The sequence below is a fragment of the Hypanus sabinus genome, unplaced genomic scaffold, assembly GCF_030144855.1.
Source record: "Hypanus sabinus isolate sHypSab1 unplaced genomic scaffold, sHypSab1.hap1 scaffold_1059, whole genome shotgun sequence".
Classification (NCBI taxonomy): domain Eukaryota; kingdom Metazoa; phylum Chordata; class Chondrichthyes; order Myliobatiformes; family Dasyatidae; genus Hypanus; species Hypanus sabinus.
The window spans coordinates 10,001-28,492 of record NW_026779113.1 but is presented as its reverse complement, the minus strand read 5'-3'; the positions used below and the strand labels follow the sequence as shown (position 1 = coordinate 28,492).

Sequence of the window (18,492 nt, the reverse complement as noted above, 5' to 3'; positions counted from 1 at the left end):
AGGGGATGTGGAGAGGATGTTTCCTATAGTGAGGGAGTCTTGGACCAGAGACACCGATAGAGTGGATGTGGAGAGGATGCTTCCTATAGTGGGGGAGTCTAGGACCAGAGGACACAGATAGAGTGGATGTGGAGAGGATGTTTCCTATAGTGGGGGAGTCTAGGACCAGAGGACACAGATAGAATGGATGTGGAGAGGGTGTTTCCTATAGTGGGGGAGTCTAGGACCAGAGGACACAGGTAGAGTTGATGTGGAGAGGATGTTTCCTATAGTGGGGGAGTCTAGGACCAGAGGACAACAGATAGAGTGGATGTGGAGAGGATGTTTCCTATAGTGGGGAGTCTAGCACCAGAGGACACAGATAGAGTGGATGTGGAGAGGATGTTTCCTATAGTGGGGGAGTCTAGGACCAGAGGACACAGGTAGTGTGGATGTGGAGAGGATGTTTCCTATAGTGAGGGAGTCTAGGACCAGAGGACACAGATAGAGTGGATGTTGAGAGGATGTTTCCTATAGTGGGGGAGACTAGGACCAGAGGACACAGATAGATGGATGTGGAGAGGATGTTTCCTATAGTGGTGGAGACTAGGACCAGAGGACACAGACAGAGTGGATGTGGTGAGGATGTTTCCTATAGTGAGGGAGTCTAGGAGCAGAGGGCACAGATAGAGTGGATGTGGAGAGGATGTTTCCTATAGTGGAGGAGTCTAGGACCAGAGGACACAGATAAAGTGGATGTGGAGAGCATGTTTCCTATAGTGGGGGAGTCTAGGACCAGAGGACACAGATAGAGTGGATGTGGAGAGGATGTTTCCTATAGTGGGGGAGTCTAGGACCAGAGGACTCAGGTAGAGTTGATGTGGAGAGGATGTTTCCTATAGTGGGGGTGTCTAGGACCAGAGGACAACAGATAGAGTGGATGTGGAGAGGATGTTTCCTATAGTGGGGGAGTCTAGGACCAGAGGACACAGAGTGGATGTGGGGAGGATGTTTCCTATAGTGGGGGAGTCTAGGACCAGAGGACAACAGATCGAGTGGATGTGGAGAGGATGTTTCCTATAGTGGGGGAGTCTAGGACCAGAGGACACAGATAGAGTGAATGTGGAGAGGATTTTTCCTATAGTGGGGGAGTCTAGGACCAGAGGACACATAGAGTGGATGTGGAGAGGATGTTTCCTATAGTGAGGGAGTCTTGGTCCAGAGGACACAGGTAGAGTTGATGTGGAGAGGATGTTTCCTATAGTGGGGGAGTCTAGGACCAGAGGACAACAGATAGAGTGGATGTGGAGAGGATGTTTCCTATAGTGGGGGAGTCTAGGACCAGAGGACACAGAGTGGATGTGGGGAGGATGTTTCCTATAGTGGGGAGTCTAGGACCAGAGGACACAGATAGAGTGGATGTGGAGAGGATGTTTCCTATAGTGGGGGAGTCTAGGACCAGAGGACAAACACAGAGTGGATGTGGTGAGGATGTTTCCTATAGTGAGGGAGTCTAGGACCAGAGGACACAGATAAAGTGGATGTGGAGAGGATGTTTCCTATAGTGGGGGAGACTAGGACCAGAGGACACAGATAGAGCAGGTGTGGACAGGATGTTTCCTATAGTGGGGGAATCTCGGACCAGAGGACATAGATAGAGTGAATATGGAGTGGATGTTTCCTATAGTGTGGAGAATAGGACCAGAGGACACAGGTAGAGTGGATGTGGAGTTGATGTTTCCTATAGTGGGGGAGACTAGGACCAGCGGACACAGATAGAGTGGATGCGGAGAGGATGTTTCCTATAGTGGGGGAGTCTAGGACCAGAGGACACAGATAGAGTGGATGTGGAGAGGGTGTTTCCTATAGTGGGGGAGACTAGGACCAGAGGACACAGATAGAGTGAATGTGGAGAGGATTTTTCCTATAGTGGGGAGACTAGGACCAGAGGACACAGATAGAGTGGATGTGGAGAGGATGTTTCCTATAGTGGGGGAGTCTAGGACCAGAGGACATAGTTAGAGTGGATGTGGAGAGGATGTTTCCTATAGTGGGGGAGTCTAGGACCAGAGGACACATAGAGGGGATGTGGAGAGGATGTTTCCTATAGTGAGGGAGTCTTGGACCAGAGACACCGATAGAGTGGATGTGGAGAGGATGCTTCCTATAGTGGAGGAGTCTAGGACCAGAGGACACAGATAAAGTGGATGTTGAGAGCATGTTTCCTATAGTGGGGGAGTCTAGGACCAGAGGACACAGATAAAGTAGATGTGGAGAGGATGTTTCCTATAGTGGGGGAGTCTAGGACCAGAGGACACAGATAGAGTGGATGTGGAGAGGATGTTTCCTATAGTGGAGGAGTCTAGGACCAGAGGACACAGAGAGAGTGGATGTGGAGAGGATGTTTCCTATAGTGGGGGAGTCTAGGAGCAGAGGGCACAGATAGAGTGGATGTGGAGAGGATGTTTCCTATAGTGGGGGAGTCTAGGACCAGAGGACACAGATAGAGTGGTTGTGGAGAGGATGTTTCCTATAGTGGGGGAGTCTAGGACCAGAGGACACAGATAGAGTGGATGTGGAGAGGATGTTTCCTATAGTGGGGGAGTCTAGGACCAGAGGACACAGGTAGAGTTGATGTGGAGAGGATGTTTCCTATAGTGGGGGTGTCTAGGACCAGAGGACAACAGATAGAGTGGATGTGGAGAGGATGTTTCCTATAGTGGGGGAGTCTAGGACCAGAGGACACAGAGTGGATGTGGGGAGGATGTTTCCTATAGTGGGGAGTCTAGGACCAGAGGACACAGATAGAGTGGATTTGGAGAGGATGTTTCCTATAGTGGGGGAGTCTAGGACCAGAGGACACAGATAGAGTGGATGTGGAGAGGATGTTTCCTATAGTGGGGGAGTCTAGGACCAGAGGACACAGGTAGAGTTGATGTGGAGAGGATGTTTCCTATAGTGGGGTAGTCTAGGACCAGAGGACACATAGAGGAGATGTGGAGAGGATGTTTCCTATAGTGAGGGAGTCTTGGACCAGAGACACCGATAGAGTGGATGTGGAGAGGATGCTTCCTATAGTGGGGGAGTCTAGGACCAGAGGACACAGGTAGAGTTGATGTGGAGAGGATGTTTCCTATAGTGGGGGAGTCTAGGACCAGAGGACACAGAGTTGATGTGGGGAGGATGTTTCCTATAGTGGGGAGTCTAGGACCAGAGGACACAGATAGAGTGGATGTGGAGAGGATCTTTCCTATAGTGGGGGTGTCTAGGACCAGAGGACACATAGAGGGGATGTGGAGAGGATGTTTCCTATAGTGAGGGAGTCTTGGACCAGAGACACCGATAGAGTGGATGTGGAGAGGATGCTTCCTATAGTGGAGGAGTCTAGGACCAGAGGACACAGATAAAGTGGATGTGGAGAGCATGTTTCCTATAGTGGGGGAGTCTAGGACCAGAGGACACAGATAGAGTGGATGTGGAGAGGATGTTTCCTATAGTGGGGGAGTCTAGGACCAGAGGACACAGATAGAGTGGATGTGGAGAGGATGTTTCCTATAGTGGGGGAGTCTAGGACCAGAGGACACAGGTAGAGTTGATGTGGAGAGGATGTTTCCTATAGTGGGGGAGTCTAGGACCAGAGGACAACAGATAGAGTGGATGTGGAGAGGATGTTTCCTATAGTGGGGGAGTCTAGGACCAGAGGACACAGAGTGGATGTGGGAGGATGTTTCCTATAGTGGGGGAATCTCGGACCAGAGGACACAGATAGAGTGAATATGGAGAGGATGTTTCCTATAGTGTGGAGAATAGGACCAGAGGACACAGGTAGAGTGGATGTGGAGTGGATGTTTCCTATAGTGGGGGAGACTAGGACCAGAGGACACAGATAGAGTGGATGTGGAGAGGATGTTTCCTATAGTGGGGGAGTCTAGGACCAGAGGACCCATAGAGGGGATGTGGAGAGGATGTTTCCTATAGTGAGGGAGTCTTGGACCAGAGACACCGATAGAGTGGATGTGGAGAGGATGCTTCCTATAGTGGGGGAGTCTAGGACCAGAGGACACAGATAGAGTGGATGTGGAGAGGATGTTTCCTATAGTGGGGGAGTCTAGGACCAGAGGACACAGATAGAATGGATGTGGAGAGGGTGTTTCCTATAGTGGGGGAGTCTAGGACCAGAGGACACAGGTAGAGTTGATGTGGAGAGGATGTTTCCTATAGTGGGGGAGTCTAGGACCAGAGGACAACAGATAGAGTGGATGTGGAGAGGATGTTTCCTATAGTGGGGAGTCTAGCACCAGAGGACACAGATAGAGTGGATGTGGAGAGGATGTTTCCTATAGTGGGGGAGTCTAGGACCAGAGGACACAGGTAGTGTGGATGTGGAGAGGATGTTTCCTATAGTGAGGGAGTCTAGGACCAGAGGACACAGATAGAGTGGATGTTGAGAGGATGTTTCCTATAGTGGGGGAGACTAGGACCAGAGGACACAGATAGATGGATGTGGAGAGGATGTTTCCTATAGTGGTGGAGACTAGGACCAGAGGACACAGACAGAGTGGATGTGGTGAGGATGTTTCCTATAGTGAGGGAGTCTAGGAGCAGAGGGCACAGATAGAGTGGATGTGGAGAGGATGTTTCCTATAGTGGAGGAGTCTAGGACCAGAGGACACAGATAAAGTGGATGTGGAGAGCATGTTTCCTATAGTGGGGGAGTCTAGGACCAGAGGACACAGATAGAGTGGATGTGGAGAGGATGTTTCCTATAGTGGGGGAGTCTAGGACCAGAGGACTCAGGTAGAGTTGATGTGGAGAGGATGTTTCCTATAGTGGGGGTGTCTAGGACCAGAGGACAACAGATAGAGTGGATGTGGAGAGGATGTTTCCTATAGTGGGGGAGTCTAGGACCAGAGGACACAGAGTGGATGTGGGGAGGATGTTTCCTATAGTGGGGAGTCTAGGACCAGAGGACACAGATAGAGTGGATTTGGAGAGGATGTTTCCTATAGTGGGGGAGTCTAGGACCAGAGGACACAGATAGAGTGGATGTGGAGAGGATGTTTCCTATAGTGGGGGAGTCTAGGACCAGAGGACACAGGTAGAGTTGATGTGGAGAGGATGTTTCCTATAGTGGGGGAGTCTAGGACCAGAAGGCACAGATAGAGTGAATGTGGAGAGGATTTTTCCTATAGTGGGGGAGTCTAGGACCAGAGGACACATAGAGGAGATGTGGAGAGGATGTTTCCTATAGTGAGGGAGTCTTGGACCAGAGACACCGCTAGAGTGGATGTGGAGAGGATGCTTCCTATAGTGGGGGAGTCTAGGACCAGAGGACACAGGTAGAGTTGATGTGGAGAGGATGTTTCCTATAGTGGGGGAGTCTAGGACCAGAGGACAACAGATAGAGTGGATGTGGAGAGGATGTTTCCTATAGTGGGGGAGTCTAGGACCAGAGGACACAGAGTGGATGTGGGGAGGATGTTTCCTATAGTGGGGAGTCTAGGACCAGAGGACACAGATAGAGTGGATGTGGAGAGGGAGTTTCCTATAGTGGGGGTGTCTAGGACCAGAGGACACAGTTAGAGTTGATGTGGAGAGGATGTTTCCTATAGTGGGGGAGTCTAGGACCAGAGGACAACAGATAGAGTGGATGTGGAGAGGATGTTTCCTATAGTGGGGGAGTCTAGGACCAGAGGACACAGATAGAGTGGATGTGGAGAGGGTGTTTCCTATAGTGGGGGAGACTAGGACCAGAGGACACAGATAGAGTGAATGTGGAGAGGATTTTTCCTATAGTGGGGAGACTAGGACCAGAGGACACAGATAGAGTGGATGTGGAGAGAATGTTTCCTATAGTGGGGGAGTCTAGGACCAGAGGACACAGATAGAGTGGATGTGGAGAGGATGTTTCCTATAGTGGGGGAGTCCAGGACCAGAGGACACATAGAGGGGATGTGGAGAGGATGTTTCCTATAGTGAGGGAGTCTTGGACCAGAGACACCGATAGAGTGGATGTGGAGAGGATGCTTCCTATAGTGGAGGAGTCTAGGACCAGAGGACACAGATAAAGTGGATGTGGAGAGCATGTTTCCTATAGTGGGGGAGTCTAGGACCAGAGGACACAGATAGAGTGGATGTGGAGAGGATGTTTCCTATAGTGGGGGAGTCTAGGACCAGAGGACACAGATAGAGTGGATGTGGAGAGGATGTTTCCTATAGTGGGGGAGTCTAGGACCAGAGGACACAGGTAGAGTTGATGTGGAGAGGATGTTTCCTATAGTGGGGGAGTCTAGGACCAGAGGACAACAGATAGAGTGGATGTGGAGAGGATGTTTCCTATAGTGGGGGAGTCTAGGACCAGAGGACACAGATAGAGTGAATGTGGAGAGGATTTTTCCTATAGTGGGGGAGTCTAGGACCAGAGGACACATAGAGTGGATGTGGAGAGGATGTTTCCTATAGTGAGGGAGTCTTGGTCCAGAGGACACAGGTAGAGTTGATGTGGAGAGGATGTTTCCTATAGTGGGGGAGTCTAGGACCAGAGGACAACAGATAGAGTGGATGTGGAGAGGATGTTTCCTATAGTGGGGGAGTCTAGGACCAGAGGACACAGAGTGGATGTGGGGAGGATGTTTCCTATAGTGGGGAGTCTAGGACCAGAGGACACAGATAGAGTGGATGTGGAGAGGATGTTTCCTATAGTGGGGGAGTCTAGGACCAGAGGACAAACACAGAGTGGATGTGGTGAGGATGTTTCCTATAGTGAGGGAGTCTAGGACCAGAGGACACAGATAAAGTGGATGTGGAGAGGATGTTTCCTATAGTGGGGGAGACTAGGACCAGAGGACACAGATAGAGCAGGTGTGGACAGGATGTTTCCTATAGTGGGGGAATCTCGGACCAGAGGACACAGATAGAGTGAATATGGAGTGGATGTTTCCTATAGTGTGGAGAATAGGACCAGAGGACACAGGTAGAGTGGATGTGGAGTTGATGTTTCCTATAGTGGGGGAGACTAGGACCAGCGGACACAGATAGAGTGGATGCGGAGAGGATGTTTCCTATAGTGGGGGAGTCTAGGACCAGAGGACACAGATAGAGTGGATGTGGAGAGGGTGTTTCCTATAGTGGGGGAGACTAGGACCAGAGGACACAGATAGAGTGAATGTGGAGAGGATTTTTCCTATAGTGGGGAGACTAGGACCAGAGGACACAGATAGAGTGGATGTGGAGAGGATGTTTCCTATAGTGGGGGAGTCTAGGACCAGAGGACATAGTTAGAGTGGATGTGGAGAGGATGTTTCCTATAGTGGGGGAGTCTAGGACCAGAGGACACATAGAGGGGATGTGGAGAGGATGTTTCCTATAGTGAGGGAGTCTTGGACCAGAGACACCGATAGAGTGGATGTGGAGAGGATGCTTCCTATAGTGGGGGAGTCTAGGACCAGAGGACACAGATAAAGTGGATGTTGAGAGCATGTTTCCTATAGTGGGGGAGTCTAGGACCAGAGGACACAGATAAAGTAGATGTGGAGAGGATGTTTCCTATAGTGGGGGAGTCTAGGACCAGAGGACACAGATAGAGTGGATGTGGAGAGGATGTTTCCTATAGTGGAGGAGTCTAGGACCAGAGGACACAGAGAGAGTGGATGTGGAGAGGATGTTTCCTATAGTGGGGGAGTCTAGGACCAGAGGACACAGATAGAGTGGTTGTGGAGAGGATGTTTCCTATAGTGGGGGAGTCTAGGACCAGAGGACACAGATAGAGTGGATGTGGAGAGGATGTTTCCTATAGTGGGGGAGTCTAGGACCAGAGGACACAGGTAGAGTTGATGTGGAGAGGATGTTTCCTATAGTGGGGGTGTCTAGGACCAGAGGACAACAGATAGAGTGGATGTGGAGAGGATGTTTCCTATAGTGGGGGAGTCTAGGACCAGAGGACACAGAGTGGATGTGGGGAGGATGTTTCCTATAGTGGGGAGTCTAGGACCAGAGGACACAGATAGAGTGGATTTGGAGAGGATGTTTCCTATAGTGGGGGAGTCTAGGACCAGAGGACACAGATAGAGTGGATGTGGAGAGGATGTTTCCTATAGTGGGGGAGTCTAGGACCAGAGGACACAGGTAGAGTTGATGTGGAGAGGATGTTTCCTATAGTGGGGGAGTCTAGGACCAGAGGACACATAGAGGAGATGTGGAGAGGATGTTTCCTATAGTGAGGGAGTCTTGGACCAGAGACACCGATAGAGTGGATGTGGAGAGGATGCTTCCTATAGTGGGGGAGTCTAGGACCAGAGGACACAGGTAGAGTTGATGTGGAGAGGATGTTTCCTATAGTGGGGGAGTCTAGGACCAGAGGACACAGAGTTGATGTGGGGAGGATGTTTCCTATAGTGGGGAGTCTAGGACCAGAGGACACAGATAGAGTGGATGTGGAGAGGATCTTTCCTATAGTGGGGGTGTCTAGGACCAGAGGACACAGATAAAGTGGATGTTGAGAGCATGTTTCCTATAGTAGGGGAGTCTAGGACCAGAGGACACAGATAGAGTAGATGTGGAGAGGATGTTTCCTATAGTGGGGGAGTCTAGGACCAGAGGACACAGATAGAGTGGATGTGGAGAGGATGTTTCCTATAGTGGAGGAGTCTAGGACCAGAGGACACAGAGAGAGTGGATGTGGAGAGGATGTTTCCTATAGTGGGGGAGTCTAGGAGCAGAGGGCACAGATAGAGTGGATGTGGAGAGGATGTTTCCTATAGTGGGGGAGTCTAGGACCAGAGGACACAGATAGAGTGGTTGTGGAGAGGATGTTTCCTATAGTGGGGGAGTCTAGGACCAGAGGACACAGATAGAGTGGATGTGGAGAGGATGTTTCCTATAGTGGGGGAGTCTAGGACCAGAGGACACAGGTAGAGTTGATGTGGAGAGGATGTTTCCTATAGTGGGGGTGTCTAGGACCAGAGGACAACAGATAGAGTGGATGTGGAGAGGATGTTTCCTATAGTGGGGGAGTCTAGGACCAGAGGACACAGAGTGGATGTGGGGAGGATGTTTCCTATAGTGGGGAGTCTAGGACCAGAGGACACAGATAGAGTGGATTTGGAGAGGATGTTTCCTATAGTGGGGGAGTCTAGGACCAGAGGACACAGATAGAGTGGATGTGGAGAGGATGTTTCCTATAGTGGGGGAGTCTAGGACCAGAGGACACAGGTAGAGTTGATGTGGAGAGGATGTTTCCTATAGTGGGGGAGTCTAGGACCAGAGGACACATAGAGGAGATGTGGAGAGGATGTTTCCTATAGTGAGGGAGTCTTGGACCAGAGACACCGATAGAGTGGATGTGGAGAGGATGCTTCCTATAGTGGGGGAGTCTAGGACCAGAGGACACAGGTAGAGTTGATGTGGAGAGGATGTTTCCTATAGTGGGGGAGTCTAGGACCAGAGGACACAGAGTTGATGTGGGGAGGATGTTTCCTATAGTGGGGAGTCTAGGACCAGAGGACACAGATAGAGTGGATGTGGAGAGGATCTTTCCTATAGTGGGGGTGTCTAGGACCAGAGGACACAGATAGAGTGGATGTGGAGAGGATGTTTCCTATAGTGGGGGAGTCTAGGACCAGAGGACACAGATAGAGTGGTTGTGGAGAGGATGTTTCCTATAGTGGGGGAGTCTAGGACCAGAGGACACAGATAGAGTGGATGTGGAGAGGATGTTTCCTATAGTGGGGGAGTCTAGGACCAGAGGACACAGGTAGAGTTGATGTGGAGAGGATGTTTCCTATAGTGGGGGTGTCTAGGACCAGAGGACAACAGATAGAGTGGATGTGGAGAGGATGTTTCCTATAGTGGGGGAGTCTAGGACCAGAGGACACAGAGTGGATGTGGGGAGGATGTTTCCTATAGTGGGGAGTCTAGGACCAGAGGACACAGATAGAGTGGATTTGGAGAGGATGTTTCCTATAGTGGGGGAGTCTAGGACCAGAGGACACAGATAGAGTGGATGTGGAGAGGATGTTTCCTATAGTGGGGGAGTCTAGGACCAGAGGACACAGGTAGAGTTGATGTGGAGAGGATGTTTCCTATAGTGGGGGAGTCTAGGACCAGAGGACACATAGAGGAGATGTGGAGAGGATGTTTCCTATAGTGAGGGAGTCTTGGACCAGAGACACCGATAGAGTGGATGTGGAGAGGATGCTTCCTATAGTGGGGGAGTCTAGGACCAGAGGACACAGGTAGAGTTGATGTGGAGAGGATGTTTCCTATAGTGGGGGAGTCTAGGACCAGAGGACACAGAGTTGATGTGGGGAGGATGTTTCCTATAGTGGGGAGTCTAGGACCAGAGGACACAGATAGAGTGGATGTGGAGAGGATCTTTCCTATAGTGGGGGTGTCTAGGACCAGAGGACACAGATAGAGTGGATGTGGAGAGGATGTTTCCTATAGTGGGGGAGTCTAGGACGAGAGGACACAGTTAGAGTTGATGTGGAGAGGATGTTTCCTATAGTGGGGGAGTCTAGGACCAGAGGACAACAGATAGAGTGGATGTGGAGAGGATGTTTCCTACAGTGGGGGAGTCTAGGACCAGAGGACAGAGATAGAGCGGATGTGGAGAGGATGTTTCCTATAGTGGGGGAGTCTAGGAGCAGAGGACACAGTCTCAGAATACAGGGACGTCCCCTTAGAGTAGAGAGGCGGAGGAATCTCTTTTGCCTTGGTCTGGTGAATGTGTGGAGTTCGTTGCCACTGACGGCCTGTGGCTAATGTTTAATCTTTAAACACGCGCTGAACAGCTCATTCCTTCGGCTCCTGACCATGGACAGACATGTCGGAGTGGGACAAACAGCATTGTGCAAAAGTCTTAGCCACACATAGTCAGGGTGCCTAAGACTTTTGCACACAGGACTATAGTAATTGTATAAATTGCACCGTACCGCTGCGCAAAAAAACCCCCACAAATTTCACGACGGGTGTGAGTGACGATAAGCCTGATTCTGATACGGGTCTCTGTTGTGGACTTGAGGGTGGGGAACGTGGGGCAGGGAGAGGGGGAATCGTGGTTGGGGAAAAGGGGGTGGGGGGGGGGGAAAGGGAGAGGGGAGCACCGGAGAAACGTTCTGTAATAATCGGTTTGCTCCGAATCGAACGACTTGGCTCGGCGTCTCAGGGCTGCGTGTGCCTGTAACCACCACCTCCCCTACTCCCACAGCACGACCTCTCTGCCACCCCCGCCATTCCCAGCTTACAAACTCACTCTCCGCTCCACGTTGACAAATACCGTACTGTGTAAAAGTAGACACACACACACACACATATTAATTATATTATATATAATATAAATATAATAATATACCTAATTTTTATATATATAATGTTTTGTATGTCTGTGACATCAAACCCGATTCTGTGGCAGTTCTCATTCACCGCTCCGTCCCAGCTGGGCAGGTGCGTGGCCACGCCGTAGCCGAAATGCCCCCCCCCCCCCCCCGGGCACGTACCCTTCGTTGCCACCCGGCTGGTATCCGTTGGTTGTGCTGTATTTCGTTACGGCCCTTCGATTGATTAATACATAAAATCGGAAGTTCGTGATTTTCAGATCTCGGTCCTGAATATTGGCGGTGAAGTGACATTCAGAGGGCGGCGCAGTTTTCAAGCCGTGTGTGAACGAAAAAAACCCCCACAAAATTCCTGCTTAGAGAGGACGCTAGCGGGGAAGGGGATGGCGGAGAGGAAGAGAGGCGGGGTGAAGGGGGAGGCAGAAGGCGTATTGGGAGTAAAAGGAGGACAGGCAGTGTGGAGGGGAGAGCAGGAGGCCGCCGTGGGTGAAATGCTGCCGCACGGCTGGGTCTTTGTTCATTCGAAGCTCCTCGCAGTTTCCCACTCAGCTGTTTTAAAAAAAGAGTCAGAAGGGAAGTTGAATCCATGTGTGTACAGATGCAAATAACAGTAAATTTCATTTTGACTTGACCTTGGGCACAGTTAAAGTCGTTGATTATGATAGGGTATGGAAGATTCACTTAATTCAGGAGCCTGAAGACACACACTCGACGATTCAGGAACAGCTTCTTCCCCTCTGCCATCAGGGAGGAGGTACAGGAGCCTGAAGACACACACTCAACGATTCAGGAACAGCTTCTTCCCCTCTGCCATCAGGGAGGAGGTACAGGAGCCTGAAGACACACTCAACGATTCGGGAACAGCTTCTTCCCCTCAGCCATCAGGGAGGAGGTACAGGAGCCTGAAGACACACTCAGCGATTCAGGAACAGCTTCTTCCCCTCTGCCATCAGGGAGGAGGTACAGGAGCCTGAAGACACACACTCAACGATTCAGGAAAAGCTTCTTCCCCTCTGCCATCAGGGAGGAGGTACAGGAGCCTGAAGACACACTCAGCGATTCAGGAACAGCTTCTTCCCCTCTGCCATCAGGGAGGGGTTACAGGAGCCTGAAGACACACACCCAACGATTCAGGAACAGCTTCTTCCCCTCTGCCATCAGGGAGGGGTTACAGGAGCCTGAAGACACACACTCAACGATTCAGGAACAGCTTCTTCCCCTCTGCCATCAGGGAGGAGGTACAGGAGCCTGAAGACACACTCAACGATTCGGGAACAGCTTCTTCCCCTCTGCCATCAGGGAGGGGTTACAGGAGCCTGAAGACACACACCCAACGATTCAGGAACAGCTTCTTCCCCTCTGCCATCAGGGAGGAGGTACAGGAGCCTGAAGACACACACTCAACGATTCAGGAACAGCTTCTTCCCCTCTGCCATCAGGGAGGAGGTACAGGAGCCTGAAGACACACACTCAGTGATTCAGGAACAGCTTCTTCCCCTCTGCCATCAGAGAGGAGGTACAGGAGCCTGAAGACACACTCAACGATTCGGGAACAGCTTCTTCCCCTCTGCCATCAGGGAGGAGGTACAGGAGCCTGAAGACACACACTCAGCGATTCGGGAACAGCTTCTTCCCCTCTGCCATCAGGGAGGAGGTACAGGAGCCTGAAGACACACTCAGCGATTCAGGATCAGCTTCTTCCCCTCTGCCATCAGGGAGGAGGTACAGGAGCCTGAAGACACACTCAGCGATTCAGGAACAGCTTCTTCCCCTCTGCCATCAGGGAGGAGGTACAGGAGCCTGAAGACACACACTCAACAATTCAGGAACAGCTTCTTCCCCTCTGCCATCAGGGAGGAGGTACAGGAGCCTGAAGACACACTCAGCGATTCAGGAACAGCTTCTTCCCCTCTGCCATCAGGGAGGAGGTACAGGAGCCTGAAGACACACACTCAACGATTCAGGAAAAGCTTCTTCCCCTCTGCCATCAGGGAGGAGGTACAGGAGCCTGAAGACACACTCAGCGATTCAGGAACAGCTTCTTCCCCTCCGCCATCAGGGAGGAGGTACAGGAGCCTGAAGACACACTCAGCGATTCAGGAACAGCTTCTTCCCCTCTGCCATCAGGGAGGGGTTACAGGAGCCTGAAGACACACACCCAACGATTCAGGAACAGCTTCTTCCCCTCTGCCATCAGGGAGGGGTTACAGGAGCCTGAAGACACACACTCAACGATTCAGGAACAGCTTCTTCCCCTCTGCCATCAGGGAGGAGGTACAGGAGCCTGAAGACACACTCAACGATTCGGGAACAGCTTCTTCCCCTCTGCCATCAGGGAGGGGTTACAGGAGCCTGAAGACACACACCCAACGATTCAGGAACAGCTTCTTCCCCTCTGCCATCAGGGAGGAGGTACAGGAGCCTGAAGACACACACCAAACGATTCAGGAACAGCTTCTTCCCCTCTGCCATCAGGGAGGAGGTACAGGAGCCTGAAGACACACACTCAACGATTCAGGAACAGCTTCTTCCCCTCTGCCATCAGGGAGGAGGTACAGGAGCCTGAAGACACACACCCAACGATTCAGGAACAGCTTCTTCCCCTCTGCCATCAGGGAGGGGTTACAGGAGCCTGAAGACACACACCCAACGATTCAGGAACAGCTTCTTCCCCTCTGCCATCAGGGAGGGGGTACAGGAGCCTGAAGACACACACCCAACGATTCAGGAACAGCTTCTTCCCCTCTGCCATCAGGGAGGAGGTACAGGAGCCTGAAGACACACACTCAACGATTCAGGAACAGCTTCTTCCCCTCTGCCATCAATGAGGAGGTACAGGAGCCTGAAGACACACACTCAGCGATTCAGGAACAGCTTCTTCCCCTCTGCCATCAGGGAGGAGGTACAGGAGCCTGAAGACACACTCAGCGATTCAGGAACAGCTTCTTCCCCTCTGCCATCAGGGAGGAGGTACAGGAGCCTGAAGACACACTCAGCGATTCAGGAACAGCTTCTTCCCCTCTGCCATCAGGGAGGAGGTACAGGAGCCTGAAGACACACATTCAACGATTCAGGAACAGCTTCTTCCCCTCTGCCATCAGGGAGGAGGTACAGGAGCCTGAAGACACACTCAGCGATTCAGGAACAGCTTCTTCCCCTCTGCCATCAGGGAGGAGGTACAGGAGCCTGAAGACACACACTCAGCGATTCAGGAACAGCTTCTTCCCCTCTGCCATCAGGGAGGAGGTACAGGAGCCTGAAGACACACACCCAACGATTCAGGAACAGCTTCTTCCCCTCTGCCATCAGGGAGGATGTACAGGAGCCTGAAGACACACACCCAACGATTCAGGAACAGCTTCTTCCCCTCTGCCATCAGGGAGGATGTACAGGAGCCTGAAGACACACACCCAACGATTCAGGAACAGCTTCTTCCCCTCTGCCATCAGGGAGGATGTACAGGAGCCTGAAGACACACACCCAACGATTCAGGAACAGCTTCTTCCCCTCTGCCATCAGGGAGGAGGTACAGGAGCCTGAAGACACACACCCAACGATTCAGGAACAGCTTCTTCCCCTCTGGAATCGGGGTTCTGAATGGACACTGAACCCACTATCCATCTTTCTGCTGTTTTTGGAATTTATAGTAATTTCTTTCCTGAATGACTTGCTCTGGAACTGCTGCCAGCAAACAGCACATTTGGCGACGTCCAGTCCCGTCCGTGATGATAATCCTGGGTCTGAGACTTTGAAATTGCTGCCGGGCGCCAGGACGAGGAGAGGAGGGCGGAAGAGGACCAGGACATGGAGGAGAAAGGGGGTGGGGAGAGAGAAGGGGCACAAGTTAGCTTGCTCGTTGAAATGCGCCATGTAGTATGATATCATCGGCATGTGCTATGTTGTATGACATGATCATCATGCGCCGTGTTGTATGACGTGAGCGATCACATGATGTAGACTGTTATTGGCAAATTTTATCTGCAGAAGCGGTTTGCCATCGCCTCCTTCTGGGACCCCCCCCCCCCGGCCATTATCAATACTCCTCAGAGATTGTCACCAGGGCTTGTGATCTGCACCGGCTGTTGATACAACCGTCCACCACCTGCTCCCATGGTTTCATCTGACCCTGATCGGGGGCTAAGCAGGGGCTACCCCTCGCCCAAGGGTGACCCGCAGGCTAGCGGAGGGAAGGAGGGCCTCACCCCTCCTTTGGTAGGGTCGCATCCCCACCCAGTATGACAGATAGGTAGTGTCAAATAGGGGGGGAAGGGGGCCTTTTGCGGAGTTGGTAGATAGTGGTGGGTGTAAGTTAGGGAGGGGGGGATAGGGAGAGGAGGGGGTGGGGAGAGTGAGGGGAGGAGGGGTGAGAGGCAGAGGAGGAGAGAGGGGGAGGAGAGAGACGGGGAAGGGGAAAGAGAGGGGGTAGAGAGAGGGGGACAGAGGTGGGGGAGAAGGGAAATAACGGATGGAGCAAACTTAGGGGAGGGAGGGTGAAGATGAGAGAGAAACACTGGGATTAATTACTCCCCCGCGAAAGCCGGGGCCCGCCGTGTGTTCGCTGCGGGAGAGATACCCCACATGGGCGAGGAGGCCAGGGTGGGGGGCCACACCGGGATTACGTGGTGAAGTTAATCCGGAAGCAGCGCCAACAACTTCTGACCTGAAGCAGACCGGCTGCGGGAGGGTTGGTGGGTTGGAGCATGGGACGCGCTCAGGAAGAAAGTTACACTAGGGACAGTTTAAAAATAAACTTTTAGGTCGGCAGATTGTTGATGGGAGGGGGGGGGAATGGACCTTGGAGTAGATTCGTGGGCTGAGGGCCCTGTAATGTTCTCTGTCCCCCTAACACGAATGACCTACTGAGATGCTGTGGAACGAAAAGCAGCCGCGTTAGTGACCGGCGCCATGAAAATGCAACGCTGGCCCGGACCGGAGTCTCTTTAAAGGCTGAGGGGCCGGTGCATCCCGGGAGTTGTAGTCCGGAAGCGCGCGGAGGCCTGGGCGCCTGGAGCCCCCGCGGCGGGGGCGGAGACTACAGCTCCCAGCGTGCCGCGCGGCGCCAGGTCGCCGCCGCGATTTCGGGACCGGAGAGGATCCCCAGCGTCCCTCGTCCCTCGGGCGGCGTCAAGGGCACTAACTCACCGGGCGGGCTGCAGGGAGAACCCCCCGTCCGGTCTCACCCTCCGGGATCCAGGAGCGGACGCACTCACCTGGTACAGGTACCGTGCCCGGAGGAGAGGGGAAGGTGGGGTGGGGCGGGAGGAACCGCATCGTCCCGGCGGCGCCGGGGATCTCCCTCTTAACCGGTCACCGGGGTGGGAGGTGGGCACAGCACCCGCCTCTCCCGAACCGGGGGGCTGAGTTCCCCTCGCCTAGCTCCCGGTCGCGGCAGCGAGGCACCGAGGGAGCGCCGCACGGCGAGTGGAGCTGTGATGAGGGAGCGCGACATTGTATGGGTACAGAGGGAGCGCGACACTGTATGGGTACCGAGGGAGCGCGACATTGTACAGGGGGTACAGATGGAGCGTCGCGCTGTAGTGGGGACTTCCGGGCAGCTCCGGGTCGCGGCACAGAGGGATCGCCGGGCTGTGGGTGGAGCTGTAATGAGGGAACGTGACGCAATACAAGGGGGTACAGAGGGAGCGCCGCGCTGCAGGGGCACTCCCGGGCAGCTCCGGGTCGCGGCATCGAGGGAGCGCCTCACCGCGGTTGGAATTGTGATGAGGGAGCGTGATACTGTACATGGGGTGTAGAGGGAGCGCCTCGCTGTAGTGGGGGCTCCCGGGCAGCTCCGGGTCGCGGCACCGAGGGATCGCCGGGCTGCGGGGTGGAGCTGTAATGAGGGAGCGTGACACTATACAGGGGGTACAGAGGGAGCGCCTCACCGCCGGGGAGAGGCGGTGCCGAGGGAGCGTCGCGATGTTATAGTGCCGCTTTTGACCAACGCTGCGCACAAGGCGCTGACGGTATCTATGGGGATTTTAAAAACAGTGAACAGTCGACGTTTTGGGCCGAGACCCCGCACTGGGAGAAACTCCGGAGGACTCTGAGTTCCCTCAGCATTTTCTGTGTGTGTTTTTCTCGATCCCTGGCTCCTGCTGATCTTCTCGTGTTGGGGCTAGTAACCAGCCACGATGGACAAACCTACCGGCGACTTTGTTCGACAGCTATCCTTTCCTGATACCCTTCCCTCTTTTTTTTAAAAAAAACATTTCAGCAATTTTTAAACAAAGCGTTCATACATTATTAATTTCATAATCCTCTGGCTGGCTCTCCCGACGGGACCGAACTTGTCTTTGGCGGCTGGGCTCTGTAGGTCGTTCGGGGTATTTGCGACGGGCAGGCACACATAATAAACGACTTGGAGGGCGGTACGCAGCGGGAGCTGGGCCGTTCGGCCCGACCGGACTATACTGACCCATTAGGGCTGCACTTGACCCCACTCCTACTGTATATCTGCCAGACACTGACCGATTACTCCTGCGCTGGTCCGGCCTCTCTTTAAGATTAGTTAAAGATTCTGCTTTCAAGACAGGTGACCCCACCCCTCCCCGGCCATTATCAATACCGTTCAGAGATTGTCTGCCTGGCGTCAGTGGTCGCATCACCAGGAGTTGGGATCTGCACCGGCTGCTCGTACGACCGTCCACCACCTGCCCCCACGGTTTCTTGTGACCCTGATCGGGGGCTAAACAGGTGCTACACCTTGCCCAAGGGTGACCCGCAGGCCAGCGGAGGGAAAGAGCGCCTCACACCACCTTGGGTGGAGGCGTGTCTCCTCCCAAACGAGGGCAATGGCAAACCACTTGTGTCGAGCAGTTTGCCAAGATCAATCATGGTCACCGTGATCGCCCAGGTCGTACGGCGCGGCGCGTGGTGATGATGTCGTACGGCACGGCGCACGGTGATGATGTCATATGGCGAGATCGTGGGCAAAGGCTTGGATTTATTACACGATAGAAAAGGCGTCGTTTGCGTCAAGGGCCAACGCAGCCCACGGGCGCGCAGTGCCCACGTAGCCTGCCCGCCACTTACTAACCCGTACGCCTGAGGAATGGGGGAAGAAACCCACGCGGTCACAGAGACGACATATAAAACTCCTTACAGACAGCATGGCGAGCATTGAACCCCGGTCGCTGGTGCTGTGCTAGCTTTACACTAACCACTACCCTTCTCTGCT

The 18,492-nt window shown here is 53.0% G+C and overlaps 1 protein-coding gene across 1 annotated transcript in view; it reads left to right on the top strand.

The window, feature by feature from the left end:
- Positions 1 to 16,130: 16,130 nt before the first annotated feature.
- The window catches only part of LOC132386206 (uncharacterized), a gene marked incomplete at its 5' end in the record, with an annotated part of 5,723 nt that continues 3,361 nt past the window's right edge, over positions 16,131 to 18,492 (top strand). The window contains one exon of the mRNA XM_059958485.1: positions 16,131 to 16,531. Within this exon, the coding sequence (XP_059814468.1) occupies positions 16,131 to 16,531 (401 nt within the window). The remainder of the gene's footprint in view (positions 16,532 to 18,492) is intronic.